This window comes from Coniosporium apollinis, assembly GCF_000281105.1.
Source record: "Coniosporium apollinis CBS 100218 chromosome Unknown supercont1.35, whole genome shotgun sequence".
In the NCBI taxonomy this organism is placed as follows: domain Eukaryota; kingdom Fungi; phylum Ascomycota; class Dothideomycetes; genus Coniosporium; species Coniosporium apollinis.
The window spans coordinates 59,071-74,609 of NW_006913297.1; the positions used below are offsets into that span (position 1 = coordinate 59,071).

Here is a 15,539-nt window from a genome sequence, read left to right on the forward strand (position 1 = left end):
GTAGCGTTTCAGTCGCTAGTATGTGACTCGACCTAACAGACTGCTTTGAGCGTGCTCATCCTGAGGGCTGACTTGAATTTGCGCTACCTAGCCGGCTCCGCTGTACATAGCCCTCCTCCTTGTCAAATACTGCTATTTGGATCAACTCCGAACGCAGCACGAAATCTCTCGAGTTGTCAATGACTTGAAAAGAAGGCGTTTGTAATTTATGGTATGAGTCGAGAATTTCCGGTGCCTCTAGAACGGGCCAAGGTCCAGTACTAATTGTGAGACCGCATTAACACACATCCGCAAGTTGCTCCTTCATCCGTGGCTCGGTGAAGGGTCACTCTTGTTTGTATCACACGCTGGAATCCTTAGATGCACAGAGAAACAGCTTGTCGTGGTATCTTCCACTCCAATGACAAGAGACAGAAAGGCGATCACGGCGTCCAAACTACCTGCAAATTGCATTCAAAATCTGCACCGAGGCGCACGCATACCGGTGGCTTCAGGAAGACATACCTCGCAATTCTTGCATTTTTTTGGCGGATATTGTCAGTTGATGGGTAGGATCAATGAGAGCGCCTCAGTGAAAGCTCATCTAGGGAGGTCATGGCTTCGTTGGACTACGAGATGACGGGTCTAACGCTCACTGCGAGAAGAAGTAGGGCGAACAATAAGAAAGAACACGTGCTCGCGTAGTGTGGATGTAGATTGCGAGAGCTGGAAGTCGAGATACAAAGGGGAAAGCGAGGAAGTTATAACGCGCCAGCTGGAACCAGCTGTCCAACCATGCGCCGGCACGCACCTGATTAGAGGTGTAGATCACTCTCATCTGAGGGCTTGCTGTATCCCATATTGTAGACAAAGAGTAACTGTTCTTTCTGCAATCAATCTGGTCAGTTGGGTTGAGGCTGGTGGGAGCTTGACGCGTGCGGGAAGACGCGGTCCATGTCCTTGCAGGGATCTCGGAACCTCCAGTCGTCCAAGCTCCCCCAAAAAGTTGAATTTCTGTCAGTATCTCTGTCCAGGCCTCATCAGGAGCCTGTAACAATTCATTCATACGGGGAAGACGCCAATGTTCGCTGTACCGCCCTCATCCCTCCTCCGCCCACGGTGCTGCTCCCACTCACTGCAAGCTCTTGCACGATCCAGACTGCCCACGTCGTCTTACCGTCGCACTTTTCAGACCCGGCCGTCGACAGCTCCTAAACCCACAATCGACATCCGACATATTCGGCAGAACCCGGGCTTGTACGAGCAGAACTGCATTGACCGCAATTACAGGTCGCAGAGCAAGAACCCGTGGCGCATCATCGAGTTGTTTGATCAGTGGACCGCCTGTCAGAAGCAAGCGAGAACGCTGCGAGAACGCAACAACGAGCTACGCCGGCAACTGGCAGGGGCAGCTTCACGAAGCGGCGATGCCGAAGGGAATTTGTCGCCGAACAATGGCAAGGATGGTCTGCTGGAAGAGGCCAAGACCCTCAAAGCCCAGCTCAGTGTGATAGACGCAAAAGAGAAGGGACTTCAGGAGGAGATGGAGGACCTTGCTCTGGAGCTGCCGAATCTCAGCAGCCAGTACACTCCAGTCGGAGATGAGCCTGAGGTCATAGGATACATCAACGACCACCCGGAGCCGGAGCCGGAGCCGTCGTCCTCAGATCGGGTGTGGCGTTCGCATGTGCACATCGGGTCGGAGCTTGGTCTGCTTGATTTTGAGGGTGCGGCTAAGGCGTCCGGCTGGGGCTGGTACTACCTGACGAACGAGGCGGCACTGCTCGAGCAAGCGCTGGTCCAATATGCGCTCAGCGTGGGCATGAGGAGGGGCTGGAAGGTTGTGTCGCCGCCCTCAATCGTGTATTCCCACATCGCAGCAGCCTGCGGGTTCCAGCCACGGGATCAGAATGACGAACGACAGATATACGCGCTAGAACAGCCTCAGAAGGACAAGACAAAGCCATCACTGGTGCTCGCTGGCACTGCAGAAATCCCGCTGGCAGGCATGAAGGCGAATCAGATCATCGAGGACGTCGAACTGCCGCTGAAGACTATCGGGGTGAGTCGGTGCTACCGCGCTGAAGCTGGTGCCAGAGGTGTCGACACCAAGGGCCTCTACCGCGTGCATGAGTTCACCAAGGTGGAGATGTTCGGCTGGACGTTGCCTACCGACTCTACCGAAGCAGGCTTCGGCGCAGACCAGATCTCACATTCTGAGCCGATCTTCGATGAGATGCTCGCGATCCAGCAAGAGATACTACAAGCACTGGGGTTGCACTGCCGCATTCTCGAGATGCCTACCAACGATCTTGGGGCCAGTGCCACCCGGAAGAGAGACATCGAGGCCTTTTTTCCTTCACGACGCGACAAAGACAACGGGTGGGGCGAGGTTACCTCTGCGTCCATCTGCACGGACTACCAAAGCCGGAGACTCGGGACTAGAGTTCGTTTGGAAAAGGCCGGCCGCAAACTCGACTTTCCGCACACGGTTAACGGAACAGCGTTGGCTGTACCGAGGGTGCTTGCAGCCATCTTGGAAAACCACTGGAACGAACAAGACATGTCCGTCAAGATACCCGACGTTCTACGGCCTTGGATGGGCGGTATGGATCGCATTCAGAGAACGCGATGAAGCAGCCCACTGTCGCACAAGTGGCATCAACACCGTCACCGCGGCGCTTCCGGCTATCGTCCTAGCTCCATTTTTCTATACACACTCCCATCAGTGTCAGACAGACCAGCAGTCGAGCTGGGGCTAAAAACGAACACAGAGTGCAAAATGACGACGGCGTGATGCACGAAAACACCTCGTTGTCATCACCGCAGCCACTTTCATCATGTTGCAGAGTGCTTGAGTATTCGGAGATCCTCTCGTCACCGCGGGATCCAGGTTTATATAAACCTCTGTCCTCTCTCCATTGAGTCCGGTCATCAGCATCAACGTCCGCCGCTTCAATAGTCAATTACCATACTATCAAAATGTTGCTCTTCGCATTATGGGCCGTTGCCACCCTCTTCACCACCGTTCGTACAGTGGGCGCTACGCCCTTGGTTGCTAGAGCACAGCAAACTCTGACCGCTGATGTATGCCATTCTCGTCGTTCATCGTCTCCTATCTATTGTGGCTTTTGTAATCAGCTCGCATCACTTCATAAATTGCAGATGAACTCTATCTGACATGTCGACCAGTTCGAAGAAGTCCCAACCACCCCCCTTGGGCTACCTGGTCTACTGACCCCTGTTCCGAATGGCTATAGAGGCCTCAACTGGGAGAATTTGAACGCGGGGTCGAAGGGTCCGCTTCAGCGCATTCTCCCCAATGGACAAAAATTCGCTACCGGTCCCGCCACAGGCGCCGCCCTGTCCATCGCGCAACCGACTAGGTCCATCGACCCGCAATCCATCTTCCTCGGCTGCTACGTCATGAGTCTGCAGGGAAACGCTGCGTTGCCGCAGAAATGTACTATCAGGATGACGGCAACAACCACTGCAGGCCGAAAGCTAACTCCTGTGGATTTTCGATACACTTTTGCGGTTGACGCCCTTGGGATAGCTGTCAACCCTGAGCAGTTGCAAAAGTACCAGTTCCCAAGCTCCTGGAAGGGAATCTCAAGGCTTGATTTTTTGATTACCGAATCGGTAACCCCCTCGGCGGGAGGCGTGTCAGTTGCACGCCTCACGATTGACGACGTAGTCTTTACCCAGCATACCGCCGCTAAACGCAGAGTGGTGGTGAGTCCTCGGGCATCGACCATACAGACTGCTGATGTAGGCCACTCCCACTAACACCCTCCCTTGCAATTTCTGCAGCCAGCTCATATCAAGCTATGAGGGTGCCAATTGGATTCTTGCCTAACGCCTTTTACAGTTCGAACAAGGTGTCCCAACCGTTCCCTTGGGGCTGTCAAATGCACTCCTTAACTCAGAGGTCCCTTCCGGCTACAAAGGCCTCGACTGGGTCGCGTGGAAGGGCGGCTCCAAGGCCCCCGCTCAACGGATGAACCCGGACGGGGAGGTATTTGCTTTAACTACTACTGGCAAAGCCGGCATGCGCGCTAAGCATCCGACTCGCTCGTTCGATCCGCTATCAATCGGCGTTGGTTGCTTTACCTTCACGTTGCAGGGGAATGGAAACCTGCCCCAACGATGCACAATGAGGGTGACGGCGACGGACTCGAGGGGTAGAAAGTTCGCTCCAGTCGATCTCGAGTTTGATCCGCCGTTGGATGTCGGTGGACTGGGCCTGAATTCCGAGACCCCGCAGCAAAAGTCCTTCCCAACCTCTTGGAAAGATGTCACGGCGCTAGATTTTGAGCTTGTTAGCTCGGTCTCTCCGGTGGTGGGGACTGTCTCTACGGTGGGCATGGTGATTGACAATTTCAGGTTCCTCCAGCATACCGCCGCCGCTGCTCGCGAAGTGGAGGTTAGTGCTAGGGCGCAGATCCCAAGGGTTGCCGGTGTGAGCCACCCCCATCCACAACTTCCGTGTACCTTATTCAACCAGCCCGCCTCACAGGTGAACGGTTCGATGCAGTATTGGCTGACCTTCCACTAGTTTGAAGGCCTCCCAGCAGTGCCCCTTGCGCTGTCGAGTTCCGCCCTCCCTAACCCTGTCCCAAACGGCTACATGGATCTGGACTGGGAGACCTTCCGCATCGGCTCAATTGGCCCTGCCCAGCGACTCATTCCGATAGGGGAGCGGCTCGCAGTGACCGGCACTACTACGACCGCTGCGATCAAGGCCAGGGCTCCCACCCGCTTCTTCAGGCCCCAATCAATCGCTGTTGGCTGCTATGTTTTCACCGCCCAAGGTAATGGAGCTTTGCCGCAAAAGTGTACGATTACTGTCACGGCGACCAACACAAGGGGCCAAAAGCTTTCACCAGTCGATTTCGTGTTCGATCCGCCCTTGGATGTTGGTGGTGTGAGTCTCGCTACTACACCGCCACTGAAGAACAACTTCCCAAGCTCCTGGACAAGGGACGATATCGTCAGACTAGACTTCTCACTGAAGGAAGCAGTGACTCCGTCGGTTGCGGGTGTTTCCACTGCCGGCTATGTAATCGATGAATTCGCCTTCGTGCAGCACACCTAGAGGAGATAGATTGCTGGTTCAGTAACCATGTCCGGATCTTCAACAACATGGTCAAATTGTCGCGAAATAGCTGCAGGATTTTCTTTTTTCGTGTCTACGTCTTAGCTTGGTCATTCACTTGAAAGCCTGTCATTCTTTTAGCGTTGTTCGGCCTGTCTTGCGCTGGGTAACCATTAAGGGTTTTACCATTTCATTCGCTTAGAATAATGCTCGTCACCCTCGCTTAGAATCAATCAATGCCTAAACAAATTTGCGAGCCAGGAGGGACAATGCCAATGCAATTTAATAGAACCAAGGCATGACTTCAAGTTCCCCGTCTGCTGGCTTTCTCCTCAATCTCATCAGCCGCTGCATTTACAGCTGGCACACACCGACCCACAAACTCCTTCTGCGGCGACAAATTGAAAAGCCATCGACCTCAACAACTCTCCGCCCGCGTGCTCGTACGATTGGGCCACTCCCGATTCCATTGCATGAACACAGACCCGCTCATCCACACTTACCTTTGCGCCAAACCACTCTCCAGCCTGCTTAGCCCTCTAGAGTTCCCCACACCCCAACCCCTCGCCCGACCACAAAGACGGCCACGCCATCCCGCCCACCAGGGTACAGCGGCAGTCCACGCATCTGTAGCCACAGTGTTGCAGTTCGTACCACGTCGCCCCGAGCTCGTTCTACTAGACGCAGTAGCGCCTCAGCATGCGTCATGCGGGCTCATCCACGGGCCCGGAGATCTACGAGTACAGATGTAGGTCCGGTCATCGCAGCTGCAGACCGGTGACGCGCATCGGCACCAGCGGCTATCTCGCGAAAACGTTCTGCATGCTGCGGGATCTGTTGGGGCGGTTTTCTGGCGATGATCTCAGCACGCAGGTTGTGTACGGAAAGCATACCGAACGGCGCTAATGGAGCCTCGGACGGACGTCACGAGCTGCGGTTAGCGTCACGCATGGGCTGGCGTGAGATAGCAGCCAGCTAGTTCGACGGCGGTTCTGGTATCGTGTTTTTGCATGACACGACTGTTTCAGTGATGGAGAGATAGGCACTCTGAGAGACAATGCTCAGTGTTCCCACAACTTGATATGCTTCTTCGAGTTCTCTCTCGCGCTTGGACGTCGTTGGAGGTGCATGATCTCGGATTGATACTTGCTGCCGCCATCATGTAGGCCCCCACACATCCATGGCTCCAAGGCACACTGACAAAAGGCAAGCCGTCGCTTCCCCTGATGCCATTACCCCTGATGCCATCACCACTGACGCCTGTGAGTAGGGATGCAGATAAGAGAGTACTCCCAAACGTAATAGCAAAAGCACAAGCCACCTGCCCTCCTACGTCTCTGCAACACTGCATGCCCGATCTAGATTAATCTGATTCTATTGATGGGCTCTTCTGCTCAACGCCAGCAATGCTGTTCGTCGTTCCGCGTCCCGGATCCGAAGTGCTCCTTCCCTGCAGCGATCATGCAAGTGTCGATTTCGTGCATTGCAGCGGTTCGACGGCCGGCCATATCCGTCTCTCCGTCGTTCCGAGCCCGCAGACCGGGTCGAAGGCCCGCCCGAGGAAGCGATCGCTGTGGTGCAGGATCTTCGTCTGTGCGGGATGGGCGCAGGACTGGGGGGGTTTCGGGAGGTAAAGTGGGGAGTGTGATGTCTGCATCTGCTGTGTGCACTAACTTACGCTGCGGTGTTCGGCCCTCGCCTGTCTAGAAGGGTTTCATCGGAGGGAGAGGCCGGCTTCCCCGTCCAGCTACTTCGATCTGGGAGACTGACTCGGAGGCATGGTGATCTGGAAAGTCTATAATTGCATATGAATCCCAATCCTGATTCTGGGTTACTCATGCAGAAGTGTTGATGTCCGCAGTAAGGTACGATACTCATCTTGTCACGTGATGGTCCCGGTGAGACTAGCTACCACGTGCCCGGGCGACGACGTGGAAAACGCGGCCAACTCGAAAACCGCAACTTCATCACCGGCAGCACGCTCTGTCGTCTCATTGAAACCTCACGATAAGTAGTACAGCGTCTGTTGACGTCTGCGGCGTTGTTCGGGCCATGCTATAGGCTCACGTCGTTGCCAAGAATACCCTGACTCCTACCATAACCCATCACCCTTCAACACGGGTTTGAAGTTTTTCTAAATCAATGCTAGCCTATTTGTGTACTTGATTAGTACAAGAAACACACTTTAAGATCTATACTCTGCTATAAAGACTATTTTTGATTATATTCACTCGATGGTAACGGGTCGATTTTCCATGCTTATGAGCCTTGGAGTCGGCGTTATTTTGGCGCCGACGTGAGGCTGTGTTTTCTGTCCAAGCCACCACCAGAAGCTGCTCAGCCGCAATGGCACGCGTCTTTGAAACGGAAGCATTGCACTTTCAGTTTGACCCTCCCAGGACAACGAGGTTTGAAAAGGTATTGCACTTCTCTCCGCTCGTTAAAAGCAGACAACAATTTGAGTTGGGCGTTCTTCGACGCGTCCTCGTTATCGTCTCGATATTGCACTCGCGCGAGACCCCATGAGCAACAGCACCACCACCGGAGATCCTGTCGGATGGGTCGCAGAACCCCGAACTCGAGGCACGATAGGCCTTCTTTACAGTTGCTTGTTTACGATCTTCATCTGCACTTGGAGTGCGCTGCACATGAACTTACCTGCGGACAAGGACTCCCGCGCGAGAATCGTGTTGCGGAAGCTGAAGTGGATGGCGATAGGCATCCTGGCCCCAGAGGCTATCGTATGTGTGGCCGTTAGTGAGTGGTGTGATGCGAAATTCGTGTGCAAGGAGCTGTGGCCTTCTAAGGTAATCTTTGAAATTAGTTCTGGTTGAAGATCATGCGATTTCAATGCTTGATCTAAGATAATCTCAGACTAACTGTCACAGACCGGCAGAGAGCTAGCGCATGGCTTTCTTATCGGAATGGGCGGCATTATTATCTCAACGACAGATCAAGAGCGGATACGTCTTCAAGTTGATGATTTCGTCCAAGCGGTCAAAAGAGGCATCATTGATTTACCCGTGCTCGAATCGAAGGAGATTGAGGACAAGAGCAAGGCAGATTGGGTGTCGAAATCTGTTGCCTGTGTTCAAATTGGATGGCTGTTGACCCAAGTGATCGGCCGCACTGCGCAGCACATTTCAGTCACGCCCCTAGAAATGTTCGCCTTGGGAATTGTTGTATGCGCTATTACAACATACGGTTTCTGGTGGCAGAAGCCTTTCGACGTACAAACGCCAGTGGTGATCAATACAGAGTTGGACTTCTCAACTCTAGAGAGCAGATTAGCGGCCGAGATTGAGGACTTGGACATCGAAAGATTTCCGGTGCACGTGAGTCTGCTGTATAGTATGGGCACTGGTAAGGGAAAAACTCAGGATGTTTTCTTCGCGGTAGTAACAGCGACTGCTTCCATTCTATTTGGGCTCTGCCATGTTGCGGCGTGGAGCTTTGCGTTTCCGACGTTTTGGGAACGCCTGCTGTGGCAGGTTTCAGCTATCGCATGCGTCACTCTTCCTGTGACGATAGTCGGTCTCGCCTGGGTTTGGCGCGAACAGGATTGGAGTGACTCGACAGATGAGCTCATTCACAAGCTGGTTTCCATTCCTCTCTTCGGCCTATATACAATAGTTCGAGTTTTGCTTCTCTTCGAAGTCTTCTTCAGCCTCCGGTCCGTCCCACCTGATGTTTATCAGACCGTAAATTGGGCAGCGTACATACCACATATCTAGTTGTCACACGGGGACGAATGTATTTAGTTCTTGATCAAGTTGTAGCATGCCTGCTACCACCTCTCTAAAGCTTTAGTCCACCTGCTGTAAGTTCTGGCGCCCACACCCGTTTGGGAGCACCATGCTTTGGGAGCACCATGCTTTGGGAGCACCATGCTTTGGGAGCACCATGCTTTGGTAGCGATACAAACAACCCGTCACATATTACCAATGCCTTAGCATTGAGACAAATCTTGGCTCAGATCTTTGACCTTGTACAGACCCGGCCGCCCGGCCATTTACCTCCGTCTCTTCATCATGTTTCTCACAAGCTTGCATAAAGCGTCATCCAGTCAATAGTATCGCGATCCCATCTAGCTATGATGCAGAGGAAACCGGAGAGGCCGAATGAATGGAAACTGGTCCCAGCTTAGTCTCCCTACTGCGCTCGAGATCCGAAAGACGAGCAACGAGATCCGAAGAGCTACCGGGAGTGTCAAAACGGAGATCTCATAGCGACCGGGCGGCAGATGAGAGATCCGCACAGGAGAGGGAACAAAACGACCGGAGAGGGTCTTTGTCGCAGCGATGACACGTGGAGTGGACTTTCAATCACGTAGCACAAGAGGGTTACTCCGCTACTGTTTCGAAATCGTTCCATCATCGTCCGATAGCTGTGTGGACTGGGCCAGCCATCTACAGCCTCCGTGCTTGCCAAACCCAAGCCGAACCAACCCACCCCGCCGCCCACTCAGACTCCAGTCCCTGGTATTTATCCCCCCCAAGAGCGCCAAATCCCCAAAACACCGCGTTTACCGCACCCCCCACCCTTCCAACCCGCCCGGGCCCCTCCCAACCACAACCACCCGCACATCCAGGCATCCCCTAATGCGCCTTCCCCCCCCTCGCAAGCCAAAGCCCCACACTCTCCCTCGCAACCTCCCTCCCCCACACCCCCCCAGCGCCGCCACCCCTCCACTCCTCGCCCTCCTCCACGCCCTGCATACCCCACCCGGCGATGCCATCGCCGACAAGAACGGCCATATCCCTCCGCTGACTCGAGATCCACCTGCGCGTAAACCCGACCGGCTCCCTCGCCATGGCCGTAAAGAACGCGTGTTTGGCCCGCTCGTGCTGCAGCGCCTGCACCGTGTGCGCTAACTCGTCGTCCATGCGCACGAGTGTGGTGAGCGTGGCTGTGGCGGAGGGAGAGGTGGAGAGCGCGGTTAGGTGCGCGCGCAGCGGGTCCGGGACCGGGACCAGGATGTCGTAGATGGTGGGTGGGGAGGCGGCTTCGATGTAGGCCGCGTCGACGCGGATGGTGTAGGGGAGGGTGAGTGGGGGTGGGGGCGTTAGGTGCGGCAGGATTAGCTCGGGGATGTGGGGGAAGAAGAGTTTCTCTGCGTTGAAGACCTGAGGGGGGGTGGGTTAGTTTGGGGGGGATTGCTTGGGGATAGAGGGGGAGGGGGGTGGTGGAGCGGAGAGAGGGGCGGGGGAAGGGGGGCGTACGGCTCGCATGCGCGCGTCGCAGTGGATATGCCGTGACTCTTCGTCTTCTTGCAGGCCGGCTGTCCGGACGTAGGTCCAGATTCCCATGACGACTTCGGCGCGGTCGGCCTCTTCTGTGTCTAGCAGCTCGGCGAGCGGGCGGCTTAGCCGGTAGCGCTCAGGCGTCTCGTCGCGGACTAGGTTGATGGTGATGTTGATGTTCTCGTCGCTCTTGCGCTCGAACTCGAGCGTGTCGAAATTGGCTTCGGGGGAGAGGTTGGGCACGCCGGGGCGGCTCTCGGGCCGCTTCCACTCGATCTGGGCGAAGCCGTCTGGTTGGAGTGACCGCGGCCGGTCGAAGTCGATCGTGATTGATTTGAAGAAATGGGAGAGTTTGGTGCGAGGCAGTGGGCTGGGTGCTTTTGGTTTGCTGGGGGTAGACTTCTTTGCCGAGTCCTCGCCGTCCTGTTCCATTGCGTCCGGGTCCTTCTCCGCGCTTGTTTCTGCATTGTCGGCGTCTTTGCTCTCCTCGGAAAGCTCGTCCGCATCTGGCAGTAGACGCCCCTCGATCTTGACCCTGTAGGTAGCATTGCTCTCGCTCCCAAAATCGAAATTCTCAGGGTCCATGCCCGTCTGCTGCCACGGCTGCTCATTCGCAGTGTTCGAGATCCAGATGCGCATTGTCCGCAGCCTCCGCTGGTTGCGCAGCATCGAGTCCTGCATGTCGAGCCTCTTCCGCATCATGACGGCATCCAGCCTGCGCTCCACCTCCCGGAGGTTACGGTAGCGCTGTACCCCGTCGCCGATAACAATGCCCTCCACACCATCGGGTATGTTCCTGTCGGTCGGCTTGCGCGCCTGGCGTCTGGCGAGTTCGCGGCGCTGGGCCTCTTGCGCCTGGGCAGCCTGCATCTGCTGCGGAGTCGGCTGCTGCTGCTGCTGCTGCTGCTGCTGCAGCTGCTGCGGGTGTGCAGGCGTAGGGACCGGGCCTGTGCGGCGCAAAGTTCTCTCCAGGTCAGCCCACTTGATCATGCTGCACGATATGCACTGCGGAAGGAATGGGGTCTATAGCGATATGTTGCGCGGCATGGGACAGATATGGGGAGGTTACAGTACCTGGGCCACGGCGGGCCTGCGTCGCATGAGGTGAGCGCTGGACGGTGGGCGGGTAGTTCCGGTACTGGGCCTGCATCTTGAGGTGTGTGTGATGCGCTAACGAGCGACAACGGCAGCGGGTGGTGGAAGAGGATGGGAGGCACGATACGGACGATGGATGATGGATGATGAAGCTCTTCAGAGAACGCGTCTCTACTGGACATGCGCGCCACCTGTAGCTGTCCCACACACCCCTTTCCACTGCACACTAGCCGAATGCGGGGCAGAGCTGTGCACCTCGCAAACGCGCTCCTTGGCCCCTTTCCTTCCTCATCATCATCTCGTCGCTGCTATCCATCACTGCACTGCGTGTATGCTCATCAGAGTTCGTCCGTGGATGGGAGAGCATGCAACAGTCGTGACAGCCGCTCAGGATGCACATACGATACCATCACCTAGGTACCGTCTCGGTTAATGGCGCTATGCTATCATAGACCGATAGCTTTTCTATTTGTCCGATACCAACACCTCTCAACCCTCATTCCATGCTATCCTACCTCTTATTGAGTTCTGCGAGTGCCAGTCGTTAGAGCCAGTTGTGCGGTTTCTGTCTACCTCTACTCTTCTTTTGTCGTCGCCAGATCTCATACGCGGTCAATAATCCCCTTGTCTGATAGGGTAACTACACTCCAATACCAAAAGAACACTCTCTTATCTCTGAAGCGTCCAAGCTCGTTCCAAGATAGAACCAATTCGACCTGGTCGGCTGAGGCCTCCTTGATTACTCTTTGAACGCTCTTTCATGCTCAAACCCAGCTCGCACTCTGGTTTCCGCACAGTAATCGCGCGAGGCCCGCGCCGAGCTTATTCTGTCTCTTTCTAGAGGCCTCTTATCTCTCCTATCAGCTGTCAGCTCCTCTTATCAGTCCCCACGGGACAGCGAACCCACCATGGCAGGCGCCTACCTCGCAGCCGCAGGCATCAACCTGGATGAAGAGATGTCCAAGATCCAGTTCGGCGCTTCACCGCCTCCTCAGCAGTCCTCGTCACTCCTTGACGCTCCCCACGCCTCTCCGTCATCATCCACACCCCGTGCCCCCCTTTCCCGCGCCCTCACCAAGGTCCTTGGCGTCCGCCTCCCGCGTAAACCGCCAAAAACGTTCTGGGACGTCTCCATATCAGAGGGTATGATTGAGTCCATAACGCCCCACTCCCCAGCCGCCCGTCTCGGCCTCCGGCCCAACTCCTCAGTCCTCGACGCCCACGAGGCACTCCTGGCACCAAGTCTCTGCCACGCACACATCCACCTCGACAAGGCCTTCCTCCTCTCCGACCCCAAGTTCTCCGATCTGGAAGTTACAGATGGTTCGTTCGAAGAGGCAATGACGCTCACCACGGCCGCGAAGGAGCGTTTCGACGAAGAAGACCTGCTCCGCCGCGGCAGGGCGCTGGTCTCAGAGTCCCTCGCCTTCGGCGTCACGGCCATGCGCGCGTTCGTGGAAGTGGATGGCACGGTCGGGATGAAAGATCTGGATGCTGGGCTCAAGCTCAAGGCCGAGTTCGAGGGGCGGTGCGAGATCCAGATCATCGCGTTTGCGCAGCTGGCGCTGTTTAGTGGGAGCGATGGTGGAAACGAGGTGAGGAGGCTGATGGGGGAGGCGGCGGGGAGGGAGGGGGTCGATGGGGTGGGGAGTACGCCGTATGTGGAGGAGGATGGGGAGAGGGAGGGAGCGAATCTGAGGTGGATTTCTGACCTGGCAGTTGAGCATGGCAAAATGTTAGACCTGCACATGGACTATCATGTCGATGTCGAGAAGCAGCCGTTGGTTTGGGACGCGTTGGAGGTTCTTAGAGAAGCTGACTGGGACGGTAGACGAGGCAAGGGTGTTTGTATGGGCCACTGTACGCGGTTGACTCTGTTTGTGGAGAGCGAGTGGACGAGGTTGAGGGAGGAGATAGGGAGTATGCCGGTTTCTTTTGTCGGTCTGCCAACTAGTGATCTGTACATGATGAGGACGGAGGACGGCAGGAGGGGGACGCTGAACGTACCGGATATGATCGAGAAGTATGGTCTCCAAGCGGCCGTCGCTGTCAACAACGTTGGCAATGCTTTTACGCCGCAGGGCAGTTCGGATCCGTTGTCTGTGGCAAGTTTAGGAGTCGGACTGTACCAGGCAGGGACGAAGAAGGACGCGGACGTCCTCTACGTAAGTTGTAGTCCAATCCAGCAAACTTGTCCGGTGATTGCTGATGGTCAAGCAGGAGTGTGTATCCTCACGGGCAAAAGAGATCATCGGGCTCGCACACTCGAGTCTTGACCTGAATCCTGGAGAGCCAGCGGACTTTGTGCTTTACGAGAGAGAAGAGGTAGCTTGGCGGACGAAGAAGAGCATCGCGGAAGTGGTGTATGATCCGACGAGCAGGAGGAGGACGATCAAGAGCGGACGCCTGGTGGCATAGAGCATCTTTCTGGAAGCCGTAAGAATTGCAGGTGGTCAAAAGAAATCTTCTGCACACCTTGGACGCTGTACCGCAGCGTTTCGATCAATCTTTGTTGTTGTGTCTCGTCTTTCTGGAAGTTTGTGGGATCGTCTCCGTGAAGGTCTTGCCAGAAGATTTCTTCCTTCGCATCCAATCTCGACACTTTCCACGATCAACACCAACAACCCGCCCAATCATTCAACCACCCATCGACTCGACGCGTCTCTCTCTCGTACATCACGAAGAATCTTCGTCTATCCAGCCATCTCTCTCTCCTCCCGTAAAACCCGCCGTCCTTGCCACTCTTGCCCCGCGGATATCTTCAGCCCTCCGAAGATCTAAAAATTCTACCCACATCGACGCCGCAAAATGAAGAGCCAGCTCCTCCCCTTCATCCATCCTGAGCACTGGCAAGCCGCCATCGCGTACTGCGCCCGCGTATTCGTAAGCTTCCAGGCCCAGCTTCAATCCTTTCATCCCACGCTGTTTAGCTAACCGCTTCCCTAAGATCACTTTGGTCCCGACTCTTCACTCCGATCTCACCGACCACAAAGAGTTCATGGCCATCCTGGCGCAGTTTGAGGCGGGCTTGTTCGGGGCCGACGCCGCGCATGGGCAGCTTGAGGCTCTCTTCGGCATCAAGAATGTCGAGCTGACGGAGGGCTTTGAGCGCTTCTATGACATCTCGGCGGTCCAGGTCGCAGCGAGGGCGAGGACTAGCGCATTCAAAGCAGCTTGCGCAGCGGCTATGGTGCCGTACGCACTGGCTCCATCGGGCTTTGAGGGAATGGGCACGGCTCCGCAGGGGGTCGACTTCGGAGCTGGCGGTGGTCTGGCTCGCGATGCTAGGGGGATGGCACCAGCAGCAGCGCCACCAAGCTGGTTGGATCAGGGAGCTGGCGTGCTGGTTACGCCGCCGCCACTACCGCGGAGCCTCCAGGTACCGGAATCCTCTCTCCTTCCTTACCCCGAGATGTACTCGAAATACCTAGCATGCTGACGACTTCAAGCACGGCACCGCTCCGCCGCCCGATATGGCGCCACGCGCCTCGCAGGCCCCTCCCGCCCCCGCGCTGCCGCCGCATAAGAAGCTCTTTACCCATGCCATATGCGGCAAGACGTTCACGGCCAAGTACTACGTCAAGCGCCACCACTTTGGCGCTGGGAAGGGGAAATACGGGTGCTGGCACGTCAATGGGGAGCCGCCTATTCCATGGTGAGTCGCCCTGATATGAAATCTAGGGATAGAGACTAATGGAATGTGGTAGGGACTACGGTTTGCCGCAGTAGGCCGGAGGAAGGCGCGGTGAGGGAGTGGTGGTGGAGGCGGGGGATGCTGGTTTTGGGCGGTGTTTCTGGGGAAGGGAGGGATGCTTTGTAAGATAAGAGATGATGAGTGTGTTTGATACCAATTCAAGACTTCTCTCCCGCTACCGATACGAGAGGTGAACGCGTCCTGGTTCGCTATGCTACCGTGTTGCGTTGTCCTAGATTTCGCCGTGGTTCTATACAAAGCGCGATATATACTTGCACCAGTCTCTTCCAGTCCACGTTGTCGAGTTTGATATAGCTTCCTCACTATATTGAGAAGTCAAAGAAAGAGTACTGGCGGGCATTAAAGAGGCCATCCTCATGAAGTGTTGTATTCCCAGTTCAGCACTCTACACTGCTCTTGGTTTCCTGCC

The 15,539-nt window shown here is 55.7% G+C and overlaps 6 protein-coding genes across 6 annotated transcripts; 5 read left to right on the plus strand and 1 right to left on the minus strand.

The window, feature by feature from the left end:
* Window positions 1–1,060: 1,060 nt before the first annotated feature.
* W97_06882 (seryl-tRNA synthetase) lies at window positions 1,061–2,614 on the plus strand (the record flags this gene model as incomplete). Its single annotated transcript, XM_007784641.1, has 1 exon — window positions 1,061–2,614. One exon carries the CDS (start codon window positions 1,061–1,063, stop codon window positions 2,612–2,614), a length of 1,554 nt encoding a protein of 517 aa, XP_007782831.1.
* Window positions 2,615–2,961: 347 nt separating this feature from the next.
* Window positions 2,962–5,077, plus strand: W97_06883 (uncharacterized protein; the record flags this gene model as incomplete). Its single annotated transcript, XM_007784642.1, has 4 exons — window positions 2,962–3,066; window positions 3,172–3,714; window positions 3,851–4,441; window positions 4,538–5,077. 4 exons carry the CDS (start codon window positions 2,962–2,964, stop codon window positions 5,075–5,077), a joined length of 1,779 nt encoding a protein of 592 aa, XP_007782832.1.
* Window positions 5,078–7,725: 2,648 nt separating this feature from the next.
* Window positions 7,726–8,811, plus strand: W97_06884 (uncharacterized protein; the record flags this gene model as incomplete). Its single annotated transcript, XM_007784643.1, has 2 exons — window positions 7,726–7,884; window positions 7,966–8,811. 2 exons carry the CDS (start codon window positions 7,726–7,728, stop codon window positions 8,809–8,811), a joined length of 1,005 nt encoding a protein of 334 aa, XP_007782833.1.
* Window positions 8,812–9,675: 864 nt separating this feature from the next.
* W97_06885 (uncharacterized protein) lies at window positions 9,676–11,470 on the minus strand (the record flags this gene model as incomplete). Its single annotated transcript, XM_007784644.1, has 3 exons — window positions 9,676–10,203; window positions 10,300–11,267; window positions 11,395–11,470. 3 exons carry the CDS (start codon window positions 11,468–11,470, stop codon window positions 9,676–9,678), a joined length of 1,572 nt encoding a protein of 523 aa, XP_007782834.1.
* An 853-nt stretch (window positions 11,471–12,323) lies between these two features.
* W97_06886 (uncharacterized protein) lies at window positions 12,324–13,833 on the plus strand (the record flags this gene model as incomplete). The annotated part of the gene is made up of 2 exons (XM_007784645.1): window positions 12,324–13,580; window positions 13,636–13,833. 2 exons carry the CDS (start codon window positions 12,324–12,326, stop codon window positions 13,831–13,833), a joined length of 1,455 nt encoding a protein of 484 aa, XP_007782835.1.
* A 390-nt stretch (window positions 13,834–14,223) lies between these two features.
* Window positions 14,224–15,144, plus strand: W97_06887 (uncharacterized protein; the record flags this gene model as incomplete). Its single annotated transcript, XM_007784646.1, has 4 exons — window positions 14,224–14,298; window positions 14,363–14,794; window positions 14,847–15,070; window positions 15,123–15,144. 4 exons carry the CDS (start codon window positions 14,224–14,226, stop codon window positions 15,142–15,144), a joined length of 753 nt encoding a protein of 250 aa, XP_007782836.1.
* Window positions 15,145–15,539: the final 395 nt, after the last annotated feature.